The sequence below is a fragment of the Schistocerca americana genome, chromosome 6 (genome assembly GCF_021461395.2).
Source record: "Schistocerca americana isolate TAMUIC-IGC-003095 chromosome 6, iqSchAmer2.1, whole genome shotgun sequence".
Lineage (NCBI taxonomy): Eukaryota > Metazoa > Arthropoda > Insecta > Orthoptera > Acrididae > Schistocerca > Schistocerca americana.
This window is the reverse complement of record NC_060124.1, coordinates 198,278,094-198,297,631: the sequence shown is the minus strand read 5'-3', so window position 1 is coordinate 198,297,631 and position 19,538 is coordinate 198,278,094. Positions and strand designations below refer to the sequence as shown.

General features: G+C 38.5%; 1 protein-coding gene across 2 annotated transcripts in view; it reads right to left on the bottom strand.

Moving 5' to 3' along the window:
• Window positions 1-12,985: 12,985 nt before the first annotated feature.
• LOC124620384 (putative E3 ubiquitin-protein ligase UBR7) overlaps window positions 12,986-19,538 on the bottom strand; it is a 70,684-nt gene continuing 64,131 nt past the window's right edge. For both annotated transcript variants that reach the window (XM_047147060.1, XM_047147058.1), the window contains 2 exons: window positions 18,204-18,366; window positions 12,986-13,312 (listed from right to left, as the gene is read on the bottom strand). In XM_047147060.1, coding sequence (XP_047003016.1) covers window positions 13,155-13,312; window positions 18,204-18,366 — 321 coding nt within the window. In that variant the 3' untranslated portion in view covers window positions 12,986-13,154. The remainder of the gene's footprint in view (window positions 13,313-18,203; window positions 18,367-19,538) is intronic.

Below are 19,538 nucleotides of genomic sequence, written 5' to 3'. Positions count from 1 at the left end.
TGCGCTGGCAACTGGTCAAACGAACCTAATGTGAACAGTTGTTACGTCATGCTCATAGCAAGCAGTTTATTGTTACGAAGAATTACAGTCTGCGGCCTACGGCCTTTGACATATTTTTGCTATCTGCAAACGCTTGTGCGGGCACGGTGTTTTGTTGTCGTAAATTGCACATTTCCTTTGCCACTAAATTTTTTCCCCCTCTCGTTTATATTTTATTGCTGCAGTACCAGTAGCAGGATACAATAACATTCTTTGCTAGTGAATCAATTCTGCAGTCAACATTACAAAAATTTAACTGAAAGCTAAAAGAATGAAAAATTCCCGGAATCCCGAAAAATTCCCGGTTTTCTCGGGTCGTTTACCCCCTGTACACTGAACAATTCTCTTCAGTTGTCGTTGGTGCCGTTCTTGCAGGATCTTTTTTCGGCCACATCTTTTATTGGATTCCTGATATTCATGGTACACTCATGAAATGGTTGTACGGGAAAATCCCCATTTCATCACTACCTCGGAGATGCTGTGTCCCATCACTCATGTGCCGACTATAGCACCATGTTCAAACTCAAAGCTTGATAACCTGCCATTGCAGCAGCAGTAACTGACATTGCAACTGCACCAGACACCTGTTGTCTTATATAGGCGTTGCTGACCACAGCGCCATATTCTGCCTGTTTACATACCTCTGTATTTGAATACAAATGCCTATACCCATTTCTTTGGCGCTTCAGTGTATTTTGACTGTTGTTTTAAAGCGCAGTGATTCAAAAGCTAGAAAGAGTGGCAGATGTAAGCGGCCGCAGAGAAATTACTAACAGAAGCTATGGCTGACACAGCCTGAGGTGCTGTTACGTGTCGAGAGCCACCGGAGCGAGGTACTGCATTTGACTGCAGAACAGTTCCACGAAGAGCAGCCTGGCTGTTGGGCAAGACTTCAGGCAGCGAATGAAGCAGCAGATGGGAAAGGGAGAATTCAGCAGTCAGATGGACAGCTTCAGTGAGAGCGAACAATGATCGTATCAGCTGACAACAGCAGGTGTGGGCCAGCTATCAGCAGCTTGTCTAGTTGTCATGTGGTGTAATGCAGCTCCAAACCAGGGCAGCGCGTGAGGAGTGAGTCTGCAGATCATCACAGCGATTTAAGTGTGTGCACGTATTCTATCTGGTAACCCAACGCTGTCCCCCTGTCTGTTTATCTCTGCTTATGAACGCAGAAAATTATTTTTTCCCTTATTTGTGATATTTTTCAGAAACTGAAATTTTCATTTATAATTGAGACTCGATTAACTGCATAAATCATTTGGATAATGGAAAATCTGGATAACTGAATGTATGAAGAAAAGAAATTTTTGTGTTATTAACGCTCATTGCCCATGTATGGTTAATTTTTAGGCAAGCTATCACATGGTTTTCTTTCTAGAGTGAACACAAAAAGTTAGATAATTATTCAAAACAAAAATAAAAACAGACTTACTAAAATAAACAAAAGTCAATGGTTATCAAGAGATTAAACAGTTTTGTACCTACTTTCTTAAAATTACTAAAACACTGCAACCTTAGTCATAATATACTTCGAAAAAGTCAGATAGGGTAGTCACTGTAGTTTTATTTTGTTTAAAATATTCAGTAATTGCCATTCAATGTAAATAATTTTTTCTCTTCATTGCTGCTATATTAGGAACTGATTTTGATTTTAGTAATCTCACAGTATCACTTTCTGATTTTTGAACTCTTTCAAAGTGGTTTCACGCCTTGACGTGCTTCTGCATGAGAAGGTCCTACACATCTACGTTTTTCTCTGTTTCGTCATCTTCCGTTTCTTGCTGTTTGTTTGCCCACAATATATTTTCAACGATTGCGTCATCCGACATGATCTAAAGACCTTTGTCATTATTGTCACAAGTCAGACACACTTTCATATCATCACCACGTTCCTGGCATATCTGTAGGTTTGTCGTTACCTCATTTATATCCCCCAAAAAGACTATTCTGTATCAGCTATTCTAATTTTTGTGCTCTCGTTTTAGTATTCTGTTTCCAGCTTTGTTCAAAGTCTTTCTTTCAGTCAAAGCCCGTACCTCCATAACTATGTAGCAACATATCTTTAAATTCATTTCCTTGGAAAATATCAAAAATACTACTACTATGTTACCTTCGTTGACAAAAGTTTTTTATACATAACGCCATTTTAGTGTTTCAACAACACTTTGATCCATTGGTAGTAGCAAGGATGTTGCAGTAAACATTACATTTTCTTTCTGTAACAGTTCAGCAATGGAGGGGTTGGTGCATTATGCAGTAAAAGCAGGACTTTTCCTTGTTTACCAGTTTCGGTTTTTTTTGTATTTTTTTTTAACTTCAGGGATAAAAGTGCTGTCATACCAGTCAATGAATGTTCATCCATGTGCTTTTTTTTTATTTTTATAAATCAAGTTACTCATTCTTTACTAGTTTTACATCCTGGAACTGAACTCACTCACCAAGATGCTAAAAATATGATCGTACTGATTCCAAAAGCCATCCGGTTTCATCAGCGTTGTAAACAAAGTCCAAGCCATAGTCATTTTCGTCCAATTCTTTTTTAAAACCATCTTTAAAAGAATTTGCTGCATCTGCATCAGCTGACTTTTTTCACCTTGCATTTCCAATTTGCAAATTCCACAACAAGATTTAAATCTGTACGAACATCCATTACGTGCCACAAACAATTCATCGCTACCTATTATTCAATTTCACTATAATGGCATTTTACAGGGTAAAGAACCACATATCTTTTGCCCAGTTGTCCGTTTCTGCAAAACCCAACAATTCATAAACTTCTTCCAAAAGTTCATTTTTCGGTTTCTTCTTCACTTTTTGATAGTTATTCCCGCCTTCACTATCAAGTTTGCTATTGTACTTCAGAAACTAATCGGTATTCTTCTTAATGTCGCTTATTGAATAAGTAGGTGTCAGCTATCGTATGACCAGTTTCCTCTTTTTTTTTTTAATGACTCAATGTTTATTTTATCTTTAAGCACTTGGATATTTTTAAGCACAGATGCGACATGACGGCACCAGCGTAGCAACTCAAACAATAATGATATAGCAGCAAGTTATGTCCTTAGAATGTAACATGCCGTGTCTTTCAGTTACATGTTATTCATATGTAAACTCAGTTCTTAGCTATGGCATTCTTTTTTGGGGGAACAAACGCACAAAACATGAACACAATTTTCAAACTCCAGAAAAGAGCCATAAGAATAATAACCAAAAATACTAGTCGAGCTCATTGTAAAGATCTGTTCAAAACACTGGGGATTTTAACTGCTCCACGTGAATACATTTACCTGTCAGTTGTACATATCAAAAATAAAATTGGTAATTACTGCACAAACCGGGCGCGGTTGGGCCACCCTCTCCCCCAAGGGGCGTGGCGGGCTCAGCGGCGTTCGTGGCGCACGAGGCGGAGGGTAAATGTGAAGGCTGGCCGTGTGGCATCGCCCGCTCTGCCTGTGAGTGGATATGTGGCTGCTCCTTCAACAAGGTCCGAGCATGCACACGGGGGGAGGGGTTTATTAGTTATTGGGAGCTCCAACGTTAGGCGGGTGATGGAGCCTCTTAGGGAAATAGCGGAAAGGTCGGGGAAGAAGGCCAGTGTTCACTCTGTCTGCTTGCCGGGGGGTCTCATCCGAGATGTGGAGGCGGCCTTGCCGGCGGCGATAGAGAGCACTGGGTGCACCCGTCTGCAAATTGTTGCTCATGTCGGCATCAATGACTCCTGCCGTCTGGGTTCAGAGGTCATCCTCAGTTCGCACAGGCGGTTGGCGGAATTGGTGAAGGCGGAAAGCCTCGCTCGCGGGGTGGAATCAGAGCTAAATACTTGTAGTATTGTTCCTAGAACCGATCGCGGTCCTCTGGTTTGGAGCCAAGTGGAAGGCTTAAACCAGAGGCTCAGACGATTCTGCGGTGATCTTGGGTGCAAATTTCTCGACCTCCGCTATCGGGTGGAGAAATGTAGGGTCCCCCTGAATAGGTCAGGTGTGCACTACACGCCGGAAGCGGCTACAAGGGTAGCGGAGTACGTGTGGAGTGCACATGGGGGTTTTTTAGGTTAGAGAAATCCCTCCCTAGGCCCGACAAGACGCCTCCTGAGATGCGGCAAGGTAGGAGTAGGCAAAATGCAACAGGGAATAACAATATTAATGTGCTAATAGTAAACTGCATGAGCGTCTATAGAAAGGTCCCAGAACTGCTCTCATTAATAAACAGTACTAGAGACAGGAAGTTGGCTGAAACCAGACGTAAACAGTAATGAAATCCTAAACTCAGATTGGAATGTATACCGCAGAGACAGGCTGGACAGTGAAGGGGGAGGCGTGTTTATAGCGATAAGAAGTGCAATAGTATCGAAGGAAACTGACGGAGATCCGAAATGTGAAATGATTTGGGTAAAGGTCACGGTTAAAGCAGGCTCAGACATGGTAATTGGATGTCTCTATAGGGCCCCTGGCTCAGCAGCTGTTGTGGCTGAGCACCTGAAGGATAATTTGGAAAATATTTCAAGTAGATTTCCCCACCATGTTATAGTTCTGGGTGGAGATTTTAATTTGCCGGATATAGACTGGAAGACTCAAACGTTCATAACGGGTGGCAGGGACAAAGAATCCAGTGAAATTTTTTTGGGTGCTTTATCTGAAAACTACCTTGAGCAGTTAAACAGAGGACCGACTCGTGGCGATAACATATTAGACCTTCTGGTGACAAACAGCCCCGAACTATTTGGAACAGTTAATGCAGAACGGGGAATCAGCGATCATAAAGCGGTTACGGCATCGTTGATTTCAGCCGTAAATAGAAATATTAAAAAAGGTAGGAAGATTTTTCTGTTTAGCAAAAGTGATAAAAAGCAGATTACAGAGTACCTGACGGCTCAACACAAAAGTTTTGTCTCAAGTACAGATAGTGTTGAGGATCAGTGGGCAAAGTTCAAAACCATCGTACAATATGCGTTAGATGAGTATGTGCCAAGCAAGATCATAAGAGATGGAAAAGAGCCACCTTGGTACAACAACCGAGTTAGGAAACTGCTGCGGAAGCAAAGGGAACTTCACAGCAAACATAAACATAGCCAAAGCCTTGCAGACAAACAAAAATTACGTGAAGCGAAATGTAGTGTGAGGAGGGCTATGCGAGAGGCGTTCAATGAATTCGAAAGTAAAGTTCTATGTACTGACTTGGCAGAAAATCCTAAGAAATTTTGGTCTTATGTCAAAGCGGTGAGTGGATCAAAACAAAATGTCCAGACACTCTGTGACCAAAATGGTACTGAAACAGAGGATGACAGACTAAAGGCCAAAATACTAAATGTCTTTTTCCAAAGCTGTTTCACAGAGGAAGACTGCACTGTAATTCCTTCTCTAGATTGTCGAGCAGATGACAAAATGGTAGATATCGAAATAGACGACAGAGGGATAGAGAAACAATTAAAATCGCTCAAAAGAGGGAAGGCCACTGGACCTGATGGGATACCAGTTCAATTTTACACAGAGTACGCGAAGGAACTTGCCCCCCTTCTTGCAGCGGTGTACCGGTCTCTAGAAGAGCGTAGCGTTCCAAAGGATTGGAAAAGGGCACCGGTCATCCCCGTTTTCAAGAAGGGACGTCAAACAGATGTGCACAACTATAGACCTATATCTCTAACATTGATCAGTTGTAAAATTTTGGAAAACTTATTATGTTCGAGTATAATGACTTTTCTGGAGACTAGAAATCTACTCTGTAGGGATCAGCATGGGTTTCGAAAAAGACGGTCGTGTGAAACACAGCTCGTGTTATTCGTCCACGAGACTCAGAGGGCCATAGACACGGGTTCACAGGTAGATGCCGTGTTTCTTGGCTTCCACAAGGCGTTTGATACAGTTCCCCACAGTCGTTTAATGAACAAAGTAAGAGCATATAGACTATAAGACCAATTGTGTGATTGGATTGAAGAGTTCCTAGATAACAGAACGCAGCATGTTATTCTCAATGGAGAGAAGTCTTCCGAAGAAAGAGTGATTTCAGGTGTGCCGCAGGGGAGTGTCATAGGACCGTTGCTATTCACAATATACATAAATGACCTTGTGGATGACATCGGAAGTTCACTGCGGCTTTTTACAGATGATGCTGTGGTGTATCGAGAGGGTGTAACAATGGAAAATTGTACTGAAATGGAGGAGGATCTGCAGCGAATTGACACATGGTGCAGGGAATGGCAATTCAATCTCAATATAGACAAGTATAATGTACTGCGAATACAAAGAAAGATAGATCCCTTATCATTTAGCTACAAAATAGCAGGTCAGCAACTGGAAGCAGTTAATTCCATAAATTATCTGGGAGTACGCATTAGGAGTGATTTAAAATGGAATGATCATATAAAGTTGATCGTTGGTAAAGCAGATGCCAGACTGAGATTCATTGGAAGAATCCTAAGGAAATGCAATCCGAAAACAAAGGAAGTAGGTTACAGTACGCTTGTTCGCCCACTGCTCGAATACTGCTCAGCAGTGTGGGATCCGTACTAGATAGGGTTGATAGAAGAGATAGAGAAGATCCAACGGAGAGCAGCGCGCTTCGTTACAGGATCATTTAGTAATCGCGAAAGTGTTACAGAGATGATAGATAAACTCCAGTGGAAGACTCTGCAGGAGAGACGCTCAGTAGCTCGGTACGGGCTTTTGTTAAAGTTTCGAGAACATACCTTCACCGAAGAGTCAAGCAGTATATTGCTCCCTCCTACGTATATCTCGCGAAGAGACCATGAGGATAAAATCAGAGAGATTAGAGCCCACACAGAAGCATACCGACAATCCTTCTTTCCACGAACAATATGAGACTGGAATAGAAGGGAGAACCGATAGAGGTACTCAGGGTACCCTCCGCCACACACCGTCAGGTGGCTTGCGGAGTATGGATGGAGATGTAGAAACAGTTCTGCCCATGACCATGCAACAAGAGAGAGACTCAACTTACATTTACCAAGAAAAAATAAACATAAAACTCAAAACAGCATTTTCTACCAAGGAATAAAACTGTACAATAAATTACCAAAAGAGGTTAAAGAAATTGCAAAAATCCACTTATTTAAAAAGGCAACTAAGAAGTACCTGTTATGCAATACACTTTATAAGTTGAAGGATTACTTACATAAAACAGGGTAGGGTTTTGATAAAAAAAAAAAAAAATGTTGTACAAATAAATAATAATAATGATTATAAAACATCCAACATTCCACATAACACCTTCACTTTATGTTTCTTTCCTTTCTAGAAATACTTACCCCCAAGCTATGCACAGCACAATACTAACACCTCTTCCTCTTTCTGAGCTCAACATCATCTCGCTCATTATGGAGAGATGCTGACTCAGTTTTTCAGAATAGCAAATGGGAAGTTGTGGTGCAGAAAATGGCCCAGAGATCATCAGTGTGTGTGTGTGTGTGCGTGTAGCGAGTGAAGTGTTATGAAACTGTGTGTGTGTGTGTGTGTGTGTGTGTGCAGTGACTGATAGTGAAATATGAGTGAACGGTGGGGCATTACATTATTTTAATAAGTTATTTGTAAAAAAAAGTATTGTATACCAGGAGTAAATCTAATGATTATGTTTAACTAGAAGTCTGTAAATATATACATACATGAATTGGCTTATTTTAAATTAATCTAAACTTGTAAATACTTTGACATGTCTGATATCCTTGTAAAAAGAGATATACGGATGAATAAAGCTGATACTACTACTACTACTACTACTACTACTACTACTACTGCATATGCAGGTTGGTACTGGTAGTGCACAGTGTCATTTCTGTGCATGCACGAACTAGACTACAAATATGTTTACTTCCGGTTGACAATTCGGATAATTGTGAATCCGTTAACTGAGCTCCAGATAATCGAGTTTCCACTGTATGTCATGTTAATTGTGTCATTTGTGTTTATTAGATTTCAAAAGCATTGCAATAAGCAATGGTAACCTTAGGGCAAAGGAAAGGGGACTTTGGGCAAAAAAACCTTTTTGTGACATACTTGAATAATTTGGAACATTTTATTGATTTCTAGAGTTGTTGTCATACAAACACCACCCCCCCCCCCTTTTTTTTAAAAAAAAAAAAGCTTAAATACATATCTGAAGTGGACTACTTGGTTAAAGTGAATAACGAAACATGATTTGAAAAATTTTGAGAAATGTGTTTCTACGTATTTTTCTTTCAGCATGAGCATTTTTCATTTCATGAATTTTGAAATTGCCCGACACAAAATGTCATTGTAAACTTTAATTTGATCTTTTTCTGCTTAAATAATTCTATACATTGTGAAACTGAATATAACTTTGTTTATAAAAGGATAGATGGATGTGGTGCATGAAAATATTAATACTGAAAAAAGTTACCAAGCTACGAGGGCACCATTGCTATTTTTGATAATTTTCAGTTACAGGAGAATTTTCTTTTGCAGTAGTTGAGAGGATTTTTATTTATTTTCACACAAATTCTAAAAACAATTAGCCGGGGAATGTAAGGACACAGATATTGCTCTTGTACGACTACACGACAGATCAAATCTACCCTTACGCTTCTTTGCTATAGCACAGCAGCAACGTTGACGGGGATGGTCCATAGTTCTAAAAGGAACAGCTTAGCATCTAGAGAACTTTTGGCTCAAAGGAGTGAGTCAGTCGCGCCAGAGGCATCATGCAAATGGGACAGATGTGTATGTGAGAAAACTGATTGTGGTTAAGATAATAAGTTTGACGCACAGGATTAATTGCGTATTGGGGGAGTGACTGTAATTGTAGTGTGCGCGTGACTAGAATAAGAAAGGACGCGATACTTGAAATTAAACTGAAATAATTTATGTCATACAAAAGTGTTGATGTATTGCAACCACTTCATTATTATTATTATTATTATTTTGGAAGGGTCTGAGTTACAGAGCAGGTAGGGCATGTCTCATAGTTATTACACAGTGCACAAGCACTCACCGATACCTCTAAACCACTGGGCCAATTTCAACCAAACATGGTACTACACATATTGCTTACTGTCAGGTAACAATCATTGTGGGGATAAGAACCCTCTACTTACCATAGTTCGGGAGAGATGACGTTAAACAATGATGTGTGAAAAACTTTGTGCCATCCCCTGGTAATTCGATAAATATATATATAAAAAAAAAAGCCTCTGACAGTGACTGTAGTATCATAAAATGTTCAAAGTAATGTCAGATTATTTTAAATCTCTTTTATGTGATAACTTTTGCCCATTCTGATTTGTGTGTGTGTGTGTGTGTGTGTGTGTGTGTGTGTGAGAGAGAGAGAGAGAGAGAGAGAGAGAGAGAGAGAGAGAGAGAGAGAGAGAGAATCTCTGTACTAGCGTATCTGATTAAGCGATGGAATTATCATCTTGTTGGAGCAATGTGTATCATGTAAGTGTGTTCGAGTAATGTATACGCTATTACTTTCAAGTTGTCATGGTTTCCTTTAACTTCAGTTCTCTCCTGTAACACGGAATTGAATAGCAAGAAGTGTTACACTGTATCTCCGTGCAAAGCTCCGCCATTAAAGCTTTGTTGGTTCGCGGCCATATGTCAACTTCACCCCATAAATAAAGCACCAGTTACATTATTTAAAGGCGGTCACACATGTAACTGCACACTTGACAAGCATTAGTTTGTTTATCAGAAAATGTCCGAGCTCAGAAGATGATGTGTTGGCTGGCAACTTTTTAGAACATTATATAAAGTGTGATATATGGAGTAAAGAGAAGTTAAACTAAAATATTATTCCCTTATTAACAATATTATGAAAAGGAAAGTTGCTACTTACCATATAGTGGAGATGCTGAGTCGCAGATAGGCATAACAATAAGACTGTTCCAAATACAGCTTTCGGCCCATAGGCCCTTCGTCAAAAACACACACACACACACACACACACACACACACACACACACACACAAAGGCAACTCACACACCCATAACTGCAGTCTAAGGCAACTGCAGCCACACCAAGACCATGTCATAGACTGCAGTCATATGTGTGTGATTTGCGCAAGTGTCTATCGTCTACTTTTGAAGAAAGCCTTACGGGCCGAAAGCTTTATTTGGAACAGTCTTTTTGTTGTGCCTATCTGCGACTCAGCATCTCCTATATGGTGAGTAGCAACTTTCTTTTTCATAATATTGTTACATTCCACCCTGGATTTTCCATTGCTTGATCATCCCCTAATTCAATATTCATGCAATGGAAACTGTCTCACAGTACTGTCGACTTTCTTCTGTCTTTCTCCATGTAATATTATGTCCTTTCTCTTGATCTACAATTCAGTATAACCTCGTACAGAACGTAATTTAATATAACGAAATAAAAATTAAATCAAACCAGATCACTGACAAACGCTTGCACAAGCTTCCCTATTATTGGTACACATGCTCAAGTACGCACACGCTTTCAGAAAACACATAATCAAAATTCACAAAACGTGTGGGGCTGCCTTAAGAGAGAATGCTATAGTGATCATCTTTGAACAAACAGAGTGTTAACTGAAATAGATTCTTTCATGAACACATTAAAAAGTCTTATACAAAAGTGTAATATACAATAGTGCCTGTACTGCAAATTACATCTGTATCATACATTAAGATATTGTTAATGTGAGTGAAAGTTTAACAACTGTACATACCTTATTAGGGCATTGTAGTGAGACAGCTGACCTATTTTGTGCAGCAGGAGTTGTTTAAGGTGGCTTTTTGTAGTTTAAGTCAGACTCGCCGAGGTTATACACTTGATCCAGGATCTGCTTAAACTCTTTAGCCAAGTTTTCAAATTTTGAAACAAATTCATTGGCAGCAGCTGTTTTGTCAGCACATAGCTTCCTGCTGGAAGTAATTACATTTCCATCAATGTAGCCAGCTTTCACTCATTGTAAACTTTTCATTTTCATTGTCTCGGTCTAATTTTTTAATAGAAAAACAGTGCCTTTCCTTTAATGATAGGTCCAGGCAATGGACAAGCCACATCACAAAGCATTATCTAGAATTTCACTTTTAGGCTTCTTCAAAGTCTTGCATATTTTCAGTCCTCCTCCTCATCAACCTTCACAGTATGACTTTCAAGAGTTTTCCTATTTTTTTTTTTTCCTCGTGTCTTAACAGCTGTTATACCAACCCCTATCTCACATGCAATGTTTTAGAGAGACTCACATTTGTCTATCCTTTTGTGCAATTTGTTTCTCCACTCAGGAATACATTGCATTTACATTCAATAGATACCATAATTTAGTTTTACGCACTTTAATATGTAATAAGAACACAGTCACTAATGTGTAATTTAAATGTGTGTGCAATATCACTTATTGAGTTGGAAACAAATTATTTCACTCTAAAACTCTTCGTACTATTGCACCTATCAGTGGCCAATTGCCTAAACAGATCACCTGAGATCAGATTACAAAAGTTCTACTGTAGTTACTTGAAACTTTCTACCTGTTTATTCATCATCTTGAACATAAGAAACAAATGAAAAGCCTTTGAATATAATAGTTAAATTGCTATACTAGAATCTCAACTATGGAGCAGTTATGCTTCTAGTGCCAAATATTTTCTAATCACGAAGCAATATTTCTGTAGAAAGCGGCTGCTATAACTTTCAAATATCCTTGTTTTTGCCATTACATTTGGAAGCTAGTATAGTGCCACAAAGCAAGAATTTTAGTTTCTACATGCAAGAGTTTAATAGCAATGAATGTACAGCGATTGTGGACTACTTTGCATGTTTTGCAGACAAATCCATCAGATTTTTGGAAGATGTGAAGAATGAGCGTAACTCCATCCTCAGTCTGGATTGTGAGACTTCGGCTGGTCGAATTTCAATAACATAATACCAGTAACCGTTATTTAGGTTTTATTTTCACACTACCAGTTTCGACAATACATTATGTCATCTTCAGGCCTGTGTGAATTGAGAAACCGTCTTGTTACAAACCACTGCAGTTAACAGTACTGCAGTGGTCTGCAACAAGAGGGTTACTCAATTTACACAGGCCTGAAGATGACATAACGTATTGTCGAAACTGGTAGCCTAAAAATAAAACCTAAATAACGGCTATTGGTATTATATTATTGGGATGTGAAAAGTGACAATAAATTTAGTAAATTAAGGAACCATGAATATCTCCTTCATGTAAACACATAAGTAGGTGGTATCAACACAATATGTTAATGGCCTTTATTTTTTCCCTCAATCAGTTTATTCAGTAGACACCCAGTTTGTCAACAAAGTCAAAAGTTAAACAGCTACATTCAACACTGTTACCCTAGGAGTTACTTTGGGAGTGATTTTCAAAATGACATTGGAATGCCACAGATATCAGTTAGTGGTCTATTAATGAAAACACTCTCTCCCCATGAGTTTGAGAACTGTTATCTCAGAGTGAGTTTTAGTTCTGGAATTTTTTTTGCATTTCACAGGTAACTCTAAATTGCTCTCATCTGGTGTAATTGTAAATTATGTTTCATATAAGTTATTTTCTGTAACAATATTTTCTAAAATATGAGAATAAAATTGATAACTGCATGTGCCTTTCACTGAACACAGTCAAGCCAAGTATCGAAAAATGAAATAAAGCTTCTATTTTAATTAGTTTTTTCCTAAAAACTCATTTTTTCCACTGATACCACGTGTGTCAATAAAATACATAGCAGAAATTACTGTAATAAGATAGTTATTACAAATGACAAAAAACCAGACTCCTATTCTAACAGCTCAGATTTACTGTAATTTGAAGGTATAATAAATATTTCCACAATTTTGTACAAAATTTTATGGCTGTTTTAATGAGATACCTTGAGAAATGCATGACAATAAAAGTTATAAAAGAACAAAGGAAAGTCATGGTACTGCAGTCATCTGCATAGGCAGAAGAAAACAAAAACCACTTCCACAATACTGGCAAAAATAAGAGAATAAATTAAACGTGGAAACTAAGTAAGTATATTTTAATATGCTGAAAACAGTAACCAACCACACATGTTAGTTCTGAACAATACTATTTTTACTGTAGAAATTTACATAAAAACAAATTTTGTAGCTGATTACATCTGTAGTGTTGTTTACAATCCAAATGGAGAAAATACAGACTAATGGCAAGTGGCAGGAGGCACAGCAACAGTTCTTTGTCGTTTTCTTGCTTCCAAACCAGAGAAGAATTCGTGAATGTCTTCAGCCCGCACAACCTTTTTGCTGTCAGCAAATTTCCGGAGGTACTCCTTTAGGCATGTCTTCATATCATTATACCCTGGAACAGGTAAGTGTAGTTATATCATATACCAATTTTACTGACCAGAATATTTGCTAACTGCACAAATCCATCACAAAATCACCCAGTTCCAAACCCCCCCCCCCCCAAAAAAAAACCACCCCCGACACACACACCACACCACACCACAAAGAAGACATAATGGTAGTATGAGTAAGCAAACAGGAATGTTTGCTGCAGGTAATACAAGGATGGAGTGCGAGGGCAAAAGAGTACACAAGAGCTGCTGACACGGAGAGTTCGTTCTGAAGTGAAACGCACTGGGCTAGGCCACACAGGATTGAATAGAAAGAACACTGGAATGGGTTATGAAAGCTACTACACAAATTGCTAGTACTTTTAGGAAATGGGCAAGGTTGTGATACAACTCTCTAAAGCAAAGCAATTGAGTTTGAAAATGCAGTATAACCCCACTTTTAGGTTCCTAGAATTAATGTTTTCCCACCGTTTACGACATTTTTTCGTTTCCGTCAAAATTCCTATGTCCACAATGTCAATTTGCACCCAATTTTGTGCCGTCATATTTATAATTTTCCAGTGATTTACACATTACGAAAAAAATGACGCTGGCAAGATGTTGGCCGTCCAATAGCTTTTAGAAATATTACGTGGTTAAGTCTCTTGACACCCGGCACTCTGCTCAGCAGATTTTAACAGGTAAATGTGTAAAAGTTGGAACAATTTGTGTATCTCCTGCTGCTGCCAGGCTCTAATTGGTATGGTGGCTGATGGGAGTAACTAGGTTCATTCAAGTAAAGATATCATGACCAATCACAACTATTCCCAAACTGTCTCCACTGCGCAAGTGCAGTTTCGTGGTTGTTGTGATCATCGTGACACCTTTGTCGAACCATATATAGCGTGTTTTTGTGTTTGGCCACTTGTAGTGCTAGCTGACACTGTCATTCACTTTTCATGGCTCAAATGTTTTTAGTTTAAAAACAGTGCCAGTTATGCATTTTATTCATGCCGAGCAAAACTTGTTAGAAGAATTTATTCTCATTGTCAAGTGCAGCATACTTATGCATTTTTTGTGATGTTACACAAACAATGGGAGTGATTGTTTTAGTGTGTGTGGTTTTCCAGATAACTGAGGCGGTACAGTACCTGATAACCTCAAAAAGATGACTACAATGTAAGAGACACAGAACAACACATATTCAAACACCACACAAAATACTTATGCACAGATTTGGACTCGACACCGAGAAAAAATTCTCGAAATGCATCATGCTAAGTATGAAAAAATATGTAACTAGTGTAGTATTTCATTATTTAAATAATGAATGGCAGCCACAGGCTTTCAAAAACATCGATTATGATGTATGAAATTTGAGTCAAATGTTTCTAATTCCCAGAAAGTTATCGATTCCAGTTACATCGGCAGTTTTTATTAGATAATAAACAAGACCCTGAAAAGTCTTTTGATGCTTCTTATGTACATATATCATACATAAAGTGAGAAAATGCAAGGGGGTATCCTATATGTAACTTTTACACCTTAAAAGGTTATTTCCCATGTGTTACATTTTCTCGCATATCACTGTACTATTCAAACTTGTGGCCTGCTACTTTCTTTATCATAACTCTTACATGTTTTCTCAGGAGTACCATCAATCTAACCCATTTCTGAACTTCCGATGATCCACGCTTTCTGTCAGGAGTTTGAGTTACAGCAGAAAAACCATTTTGTTCTCACAATGCTCTAGGAAAATTAACATCTTCTCAGGCAGACCTACGCTGGCCAGGGTAACCACACGCAACTGGGAGACAACTGATGCCACAGTAATTGGCTGCTGGCAACTATCTTGGCTTAACGGCAATCCATCTTGATAGAATGTAGCATACCTTGAGAGTGAGGTTTTTACAGTCTTTGTGAAACAGGCAATTTTAAGTTGATTCACATGTTCTCCGAGACACAGACAACATTGCACTTGCACACTTCACAGTGGTTGCTTAAGATTTTATTGTGACAGTGAGGGATGCTGATGAGCCAATAGCTCGAGGACTCCAGGGATCACCAGGCCACTACACAGCCATCATTGCCTGGGCCTCTGAAAGAAGACTAGATTTGCAATAGAGAAAGGGAAGCAGTACCACAATTGTTGCACAATTATGAGTATGAATACCTGCATCTGGTTTGAGCGTGCCTGAAAATTTCCAAGAATAATTTGTGTGTGGAGAATGGTGTTCCGTGTCACTTTTAACGACTCAAGACATCCTGCAAATGGCCAGAGGGGAACTCCCGAGTGTGCGTTACTGTATATTAAATATTTTCAGCGAGGAATGTTGACATACTGCTGATGATTTCTTTCGAAACACTGCACAACAGGATGGTTCTGTGTGTAAATGAGGCACAGACAATCATGTGTACACTTTCGGGTCTTCTGCAAGTTGGTGTTCCCATTTTACAGAAAATATTTCAGTGACTGACTCAGTCGTCTTATTCAGGTTCTTTGAATTTTGGTGTTATGTGTGCTCACTGCCTGGACTCCAATCTGCCTGGTTGGAACTGAGCCAGTGAGTACAGACAACAGCAAAACTCGCAGCACCAGAAGATGACAGATGGGTCAGTTGTCAAAATACTGTGCGTAAAATTGAAGCAACAACTCGGCAGAACACGCATAGTAAGACAGAATTTCCTCAAAAGCAAACTTAAAAACATTTAAATGTGCACACCATAGGATGTAAAACTGAGTCAACTTATTTCCCGATTCCCACATTCTTACTGGGTGTCAAAACGGTGAAGATTACTTATATCTTAGGTTAGAAATAGAATATATATGTTAATGTAATGGTACGAAAATAATATGAGAAATACCTAATACTGAACCCTTAAAATTAAGTATGTTTACTAAGTCAGCTAAACTCTGCGACTGAATAACAGAGAAAATGACTAATTCAGGTACAGTTATTAACACATCGAAAATGACACAACTTTTAACGTAGTGTTTTATGAGAAGCAATTAATTTGGATATCTTTTTCATAAAACTCTTCTTATTAATGTTGGCTGATCGGTTCAAAAGTTGCAGAATTTGTAATGCAATGCAAGTCACTTTGAGTGGTGTATAGTAGGGAGAAGAGAATATCAGTGGGTGGGGGTATAGTAAGCCTGAAATTTGTGTTTAGACTAGTAAGGATGAGGAGCTCTCTTCAGAATGCCAGATTATAAAGTTTCGTGTTTTATATAATTTCTGGGAATAAAATGGCAGTGCAGAGAAGCATTGATCCTTAAAGTATTTTGCAAGTGCAATTCACATTGCAACTTGGAATTATTCTTCCTGTGAAGCCACGGAGGAACTTTTAAAATTTTTATAGGGAAGTGTTTTCAAAGTGTTGCCAAAAAAAACTAATGCTGCTGCAAGAGAGCTGCATTTTAGTGAATACACTCCTGAATTTAAAACCAATTCCTTACATTGCACAGCTGATTCTATAACATCAACTCTGGATAGAAAATCAACTCCAGCTATATCAGTTTGTATTGCCATTACAAAGGCTTCAAATAACATTAAGAACTTCTCATATTTTTAAAAAGGGAACTGCTGTGCAGCTGTGTGCAATTGGCCTCTAGACAACAGATGAGCCAAAATCATTTCAAGTACATCTGATTCTGCATTTATTTCCCTTCGCAAGCTACAGTGTTTGCCAATGACATACTCAGAAAAGAGTAGCGAGCTCCTTGTGGCTGTACAGGAGTTTCCCTGGGATATTTAAATTATGTCCCAGAATGTCCCTTATGTATTTTCTGCTAACAACAAAAACATGTTGTACATGAATTATGTTATACACAAACACATATGACATACACAAGCACCATGAAAGAGTCAAGGAAATAATTTTCACATAGACTGTATTTTTATAAGTTTCTGAGCACATTTTCCTTGCAAGAAGTCATGATCCTATCTAGCTTTTTCATTTGTCTGTGTAGGATACTGTATTTTGAAGACTGTTTATTCAATGAGCTCGCATTCAAGGAAGTATACAGGACCATATTCAACACACTACTGACAAATCACCTGATTATTAGAGTGATCAACTGCTGATTCATGCTGCCTGCATAAGTATATATTTTCAGTGTACATTTCTTGAACGGATTCATATCCCTGAAGGTTCCTTTCCTAACGGTATCTATTATGGATGAATGAATGATTGTGTAACATCTCAAGACTCCAATGTAAGAAAAGCAATATTATTACAATATATTTTAATACGCTGCCCTTTGCGATTCTTAGCAAGGCAGCGATGGGCGTTAATTTAACACTCTGACTGAGCAATTGCCTTTCTTTCTTCGAAGATGTGGACGTTATCAGAGATTAGTTCTGGTTAATTATTTGTAGGAGATAGATTTTTTTTGTAATAAGTTCAGCTGCCATTTTGAGGGAGCATATTTGTAGGAGATAGATGTTTCTTGTAATAAGTTCAGCTGCCACTTCTTACGTTTTAGCGTACAAAAAGGGCATATATGAGTGTAGATTGCCAATCTGAACTCTACAGTGCTCTAGCAAAAATTGAAAGGAAAAGTAAATGAAGCTTTCTCTTTATCATTTAATAGTTACTACTAATTCCCTCAGACTTCCAGGTTCGCAGATTAAGCTGCCGGACAGTGACAAGGTTGTGGAGAAAGCAAATTGTTCTCATGCCTCATAATTTCAACTACCACAGTCACAATAATAATGTCAAAGAGACTTTAAATTTACCATAATATCAATTTACTAAATCTACAACTTTATACACAATGAAATTCAAGGATACAGCAGAGGAAGAGACTAACTATACAGAGAGTTAAAGATAGAGGGAGACACTGGTGCAGACAGATGCTTACATCTAAAAACATTATACGATTGAGAATTTGTCTTCTCGGTACCCTACCTTCAATAGCTTCCACTTGCTGAACACGCCCAAGTGAAGAAAGAGCTCGCATGCCTCTTTCATATTGTGATTCTGTTTCCGTACCACTTCCTTCTGCTTCGTAAGCTTGTACAGTGTCCTTTTCATCAAGAAGAAAAAGTACTCCTTCACTTTCATACATAGCCTGCGTACAAAGAAAAGATATAACACCACAATGCCAAAATAATGCAGTGTGCCATGTTGCAACACAATTCTATATCAGTTATCCAGATTTTGTTTCTGGATTAAATAATATTAATTTTAGTAAACATTCATTTTAGTCTACAAACTAAGTATTGGAGGGAAATGAATAGTGCACTAATTATTAAAATGCTGATGCTTAGTGTTTTCCTGACTTTCTTATTACCAAGTTCAGACTGTATGAACTTTTGTGTTTATTTGCCTTAAATCCTGAAAACAAAAATTCATATATCTAATGCAGTGTGGAAATACATCCAAAGTGCACCACACTGTGTGTTCTGTGCAATTCAGGCATATGAAAATAATTACTACTGTCAGGAGAGAAGCATAAAATTGAGAACATTATTTATCAAACAATGGACAATACTTTAATCATGGTCGATAAATACATACCACGAAAAAAAATTAGTTATTGCGGAAAATAAAGCAAGCAACAATTCTATAAAAAAAAAAAAAAAAAAAAAAAAAAAAAAAAGGAGAGAGAGAGAGAGAGAGAGAGAGAGAGAGAGAGAGGCACAGTTCTGTTGGATGTGGTATTCTGTTGCCTCCCCCTGACCTCTGAACTGACTTACCCAGACAGTTATGAGGGGACCTTCAGTTTAACTTTGATTCCGACTCACGGCGAAACTTGGCATTTTTCACGTTAACAAAACTTGCCAGCGAGGAAAGAAGTAGTAAGTGACAGATAAAAAACCCTAGGACTGACTGGGGATTGAACCTGAGACCTTTTGATTTGTAGTCTAGTGCTTTACCACAACCCAGAAAAAACAAACTGTTTAACATAATGTGTGAGAACACGAACTGTCATCACAACAGCTTATTCATGCATAGATTGAATGCCTTATAGAGAGAGTGTGCACGTTTTGGTTGTGTGTGTGTGTGTGTGTGTGTGTGTGTGTGTGTGTGTGTGTGTGTGTGTGTGTGTGTGTGTGTGTGTGTTTTGTTTTATGGTGCAAAAAAACAACTGAGGTCATACGTGTCACACTGCCACAGTCTGGGATTTCTGCAGAAAACCATTCATGACGTGGGTAGACAAAGTAAAGAGATGATCAACTGCAGAATGCTCCGATCTAAATCTACACTGTGCATTCATGAGTAAATGGCGAGATTCAATCC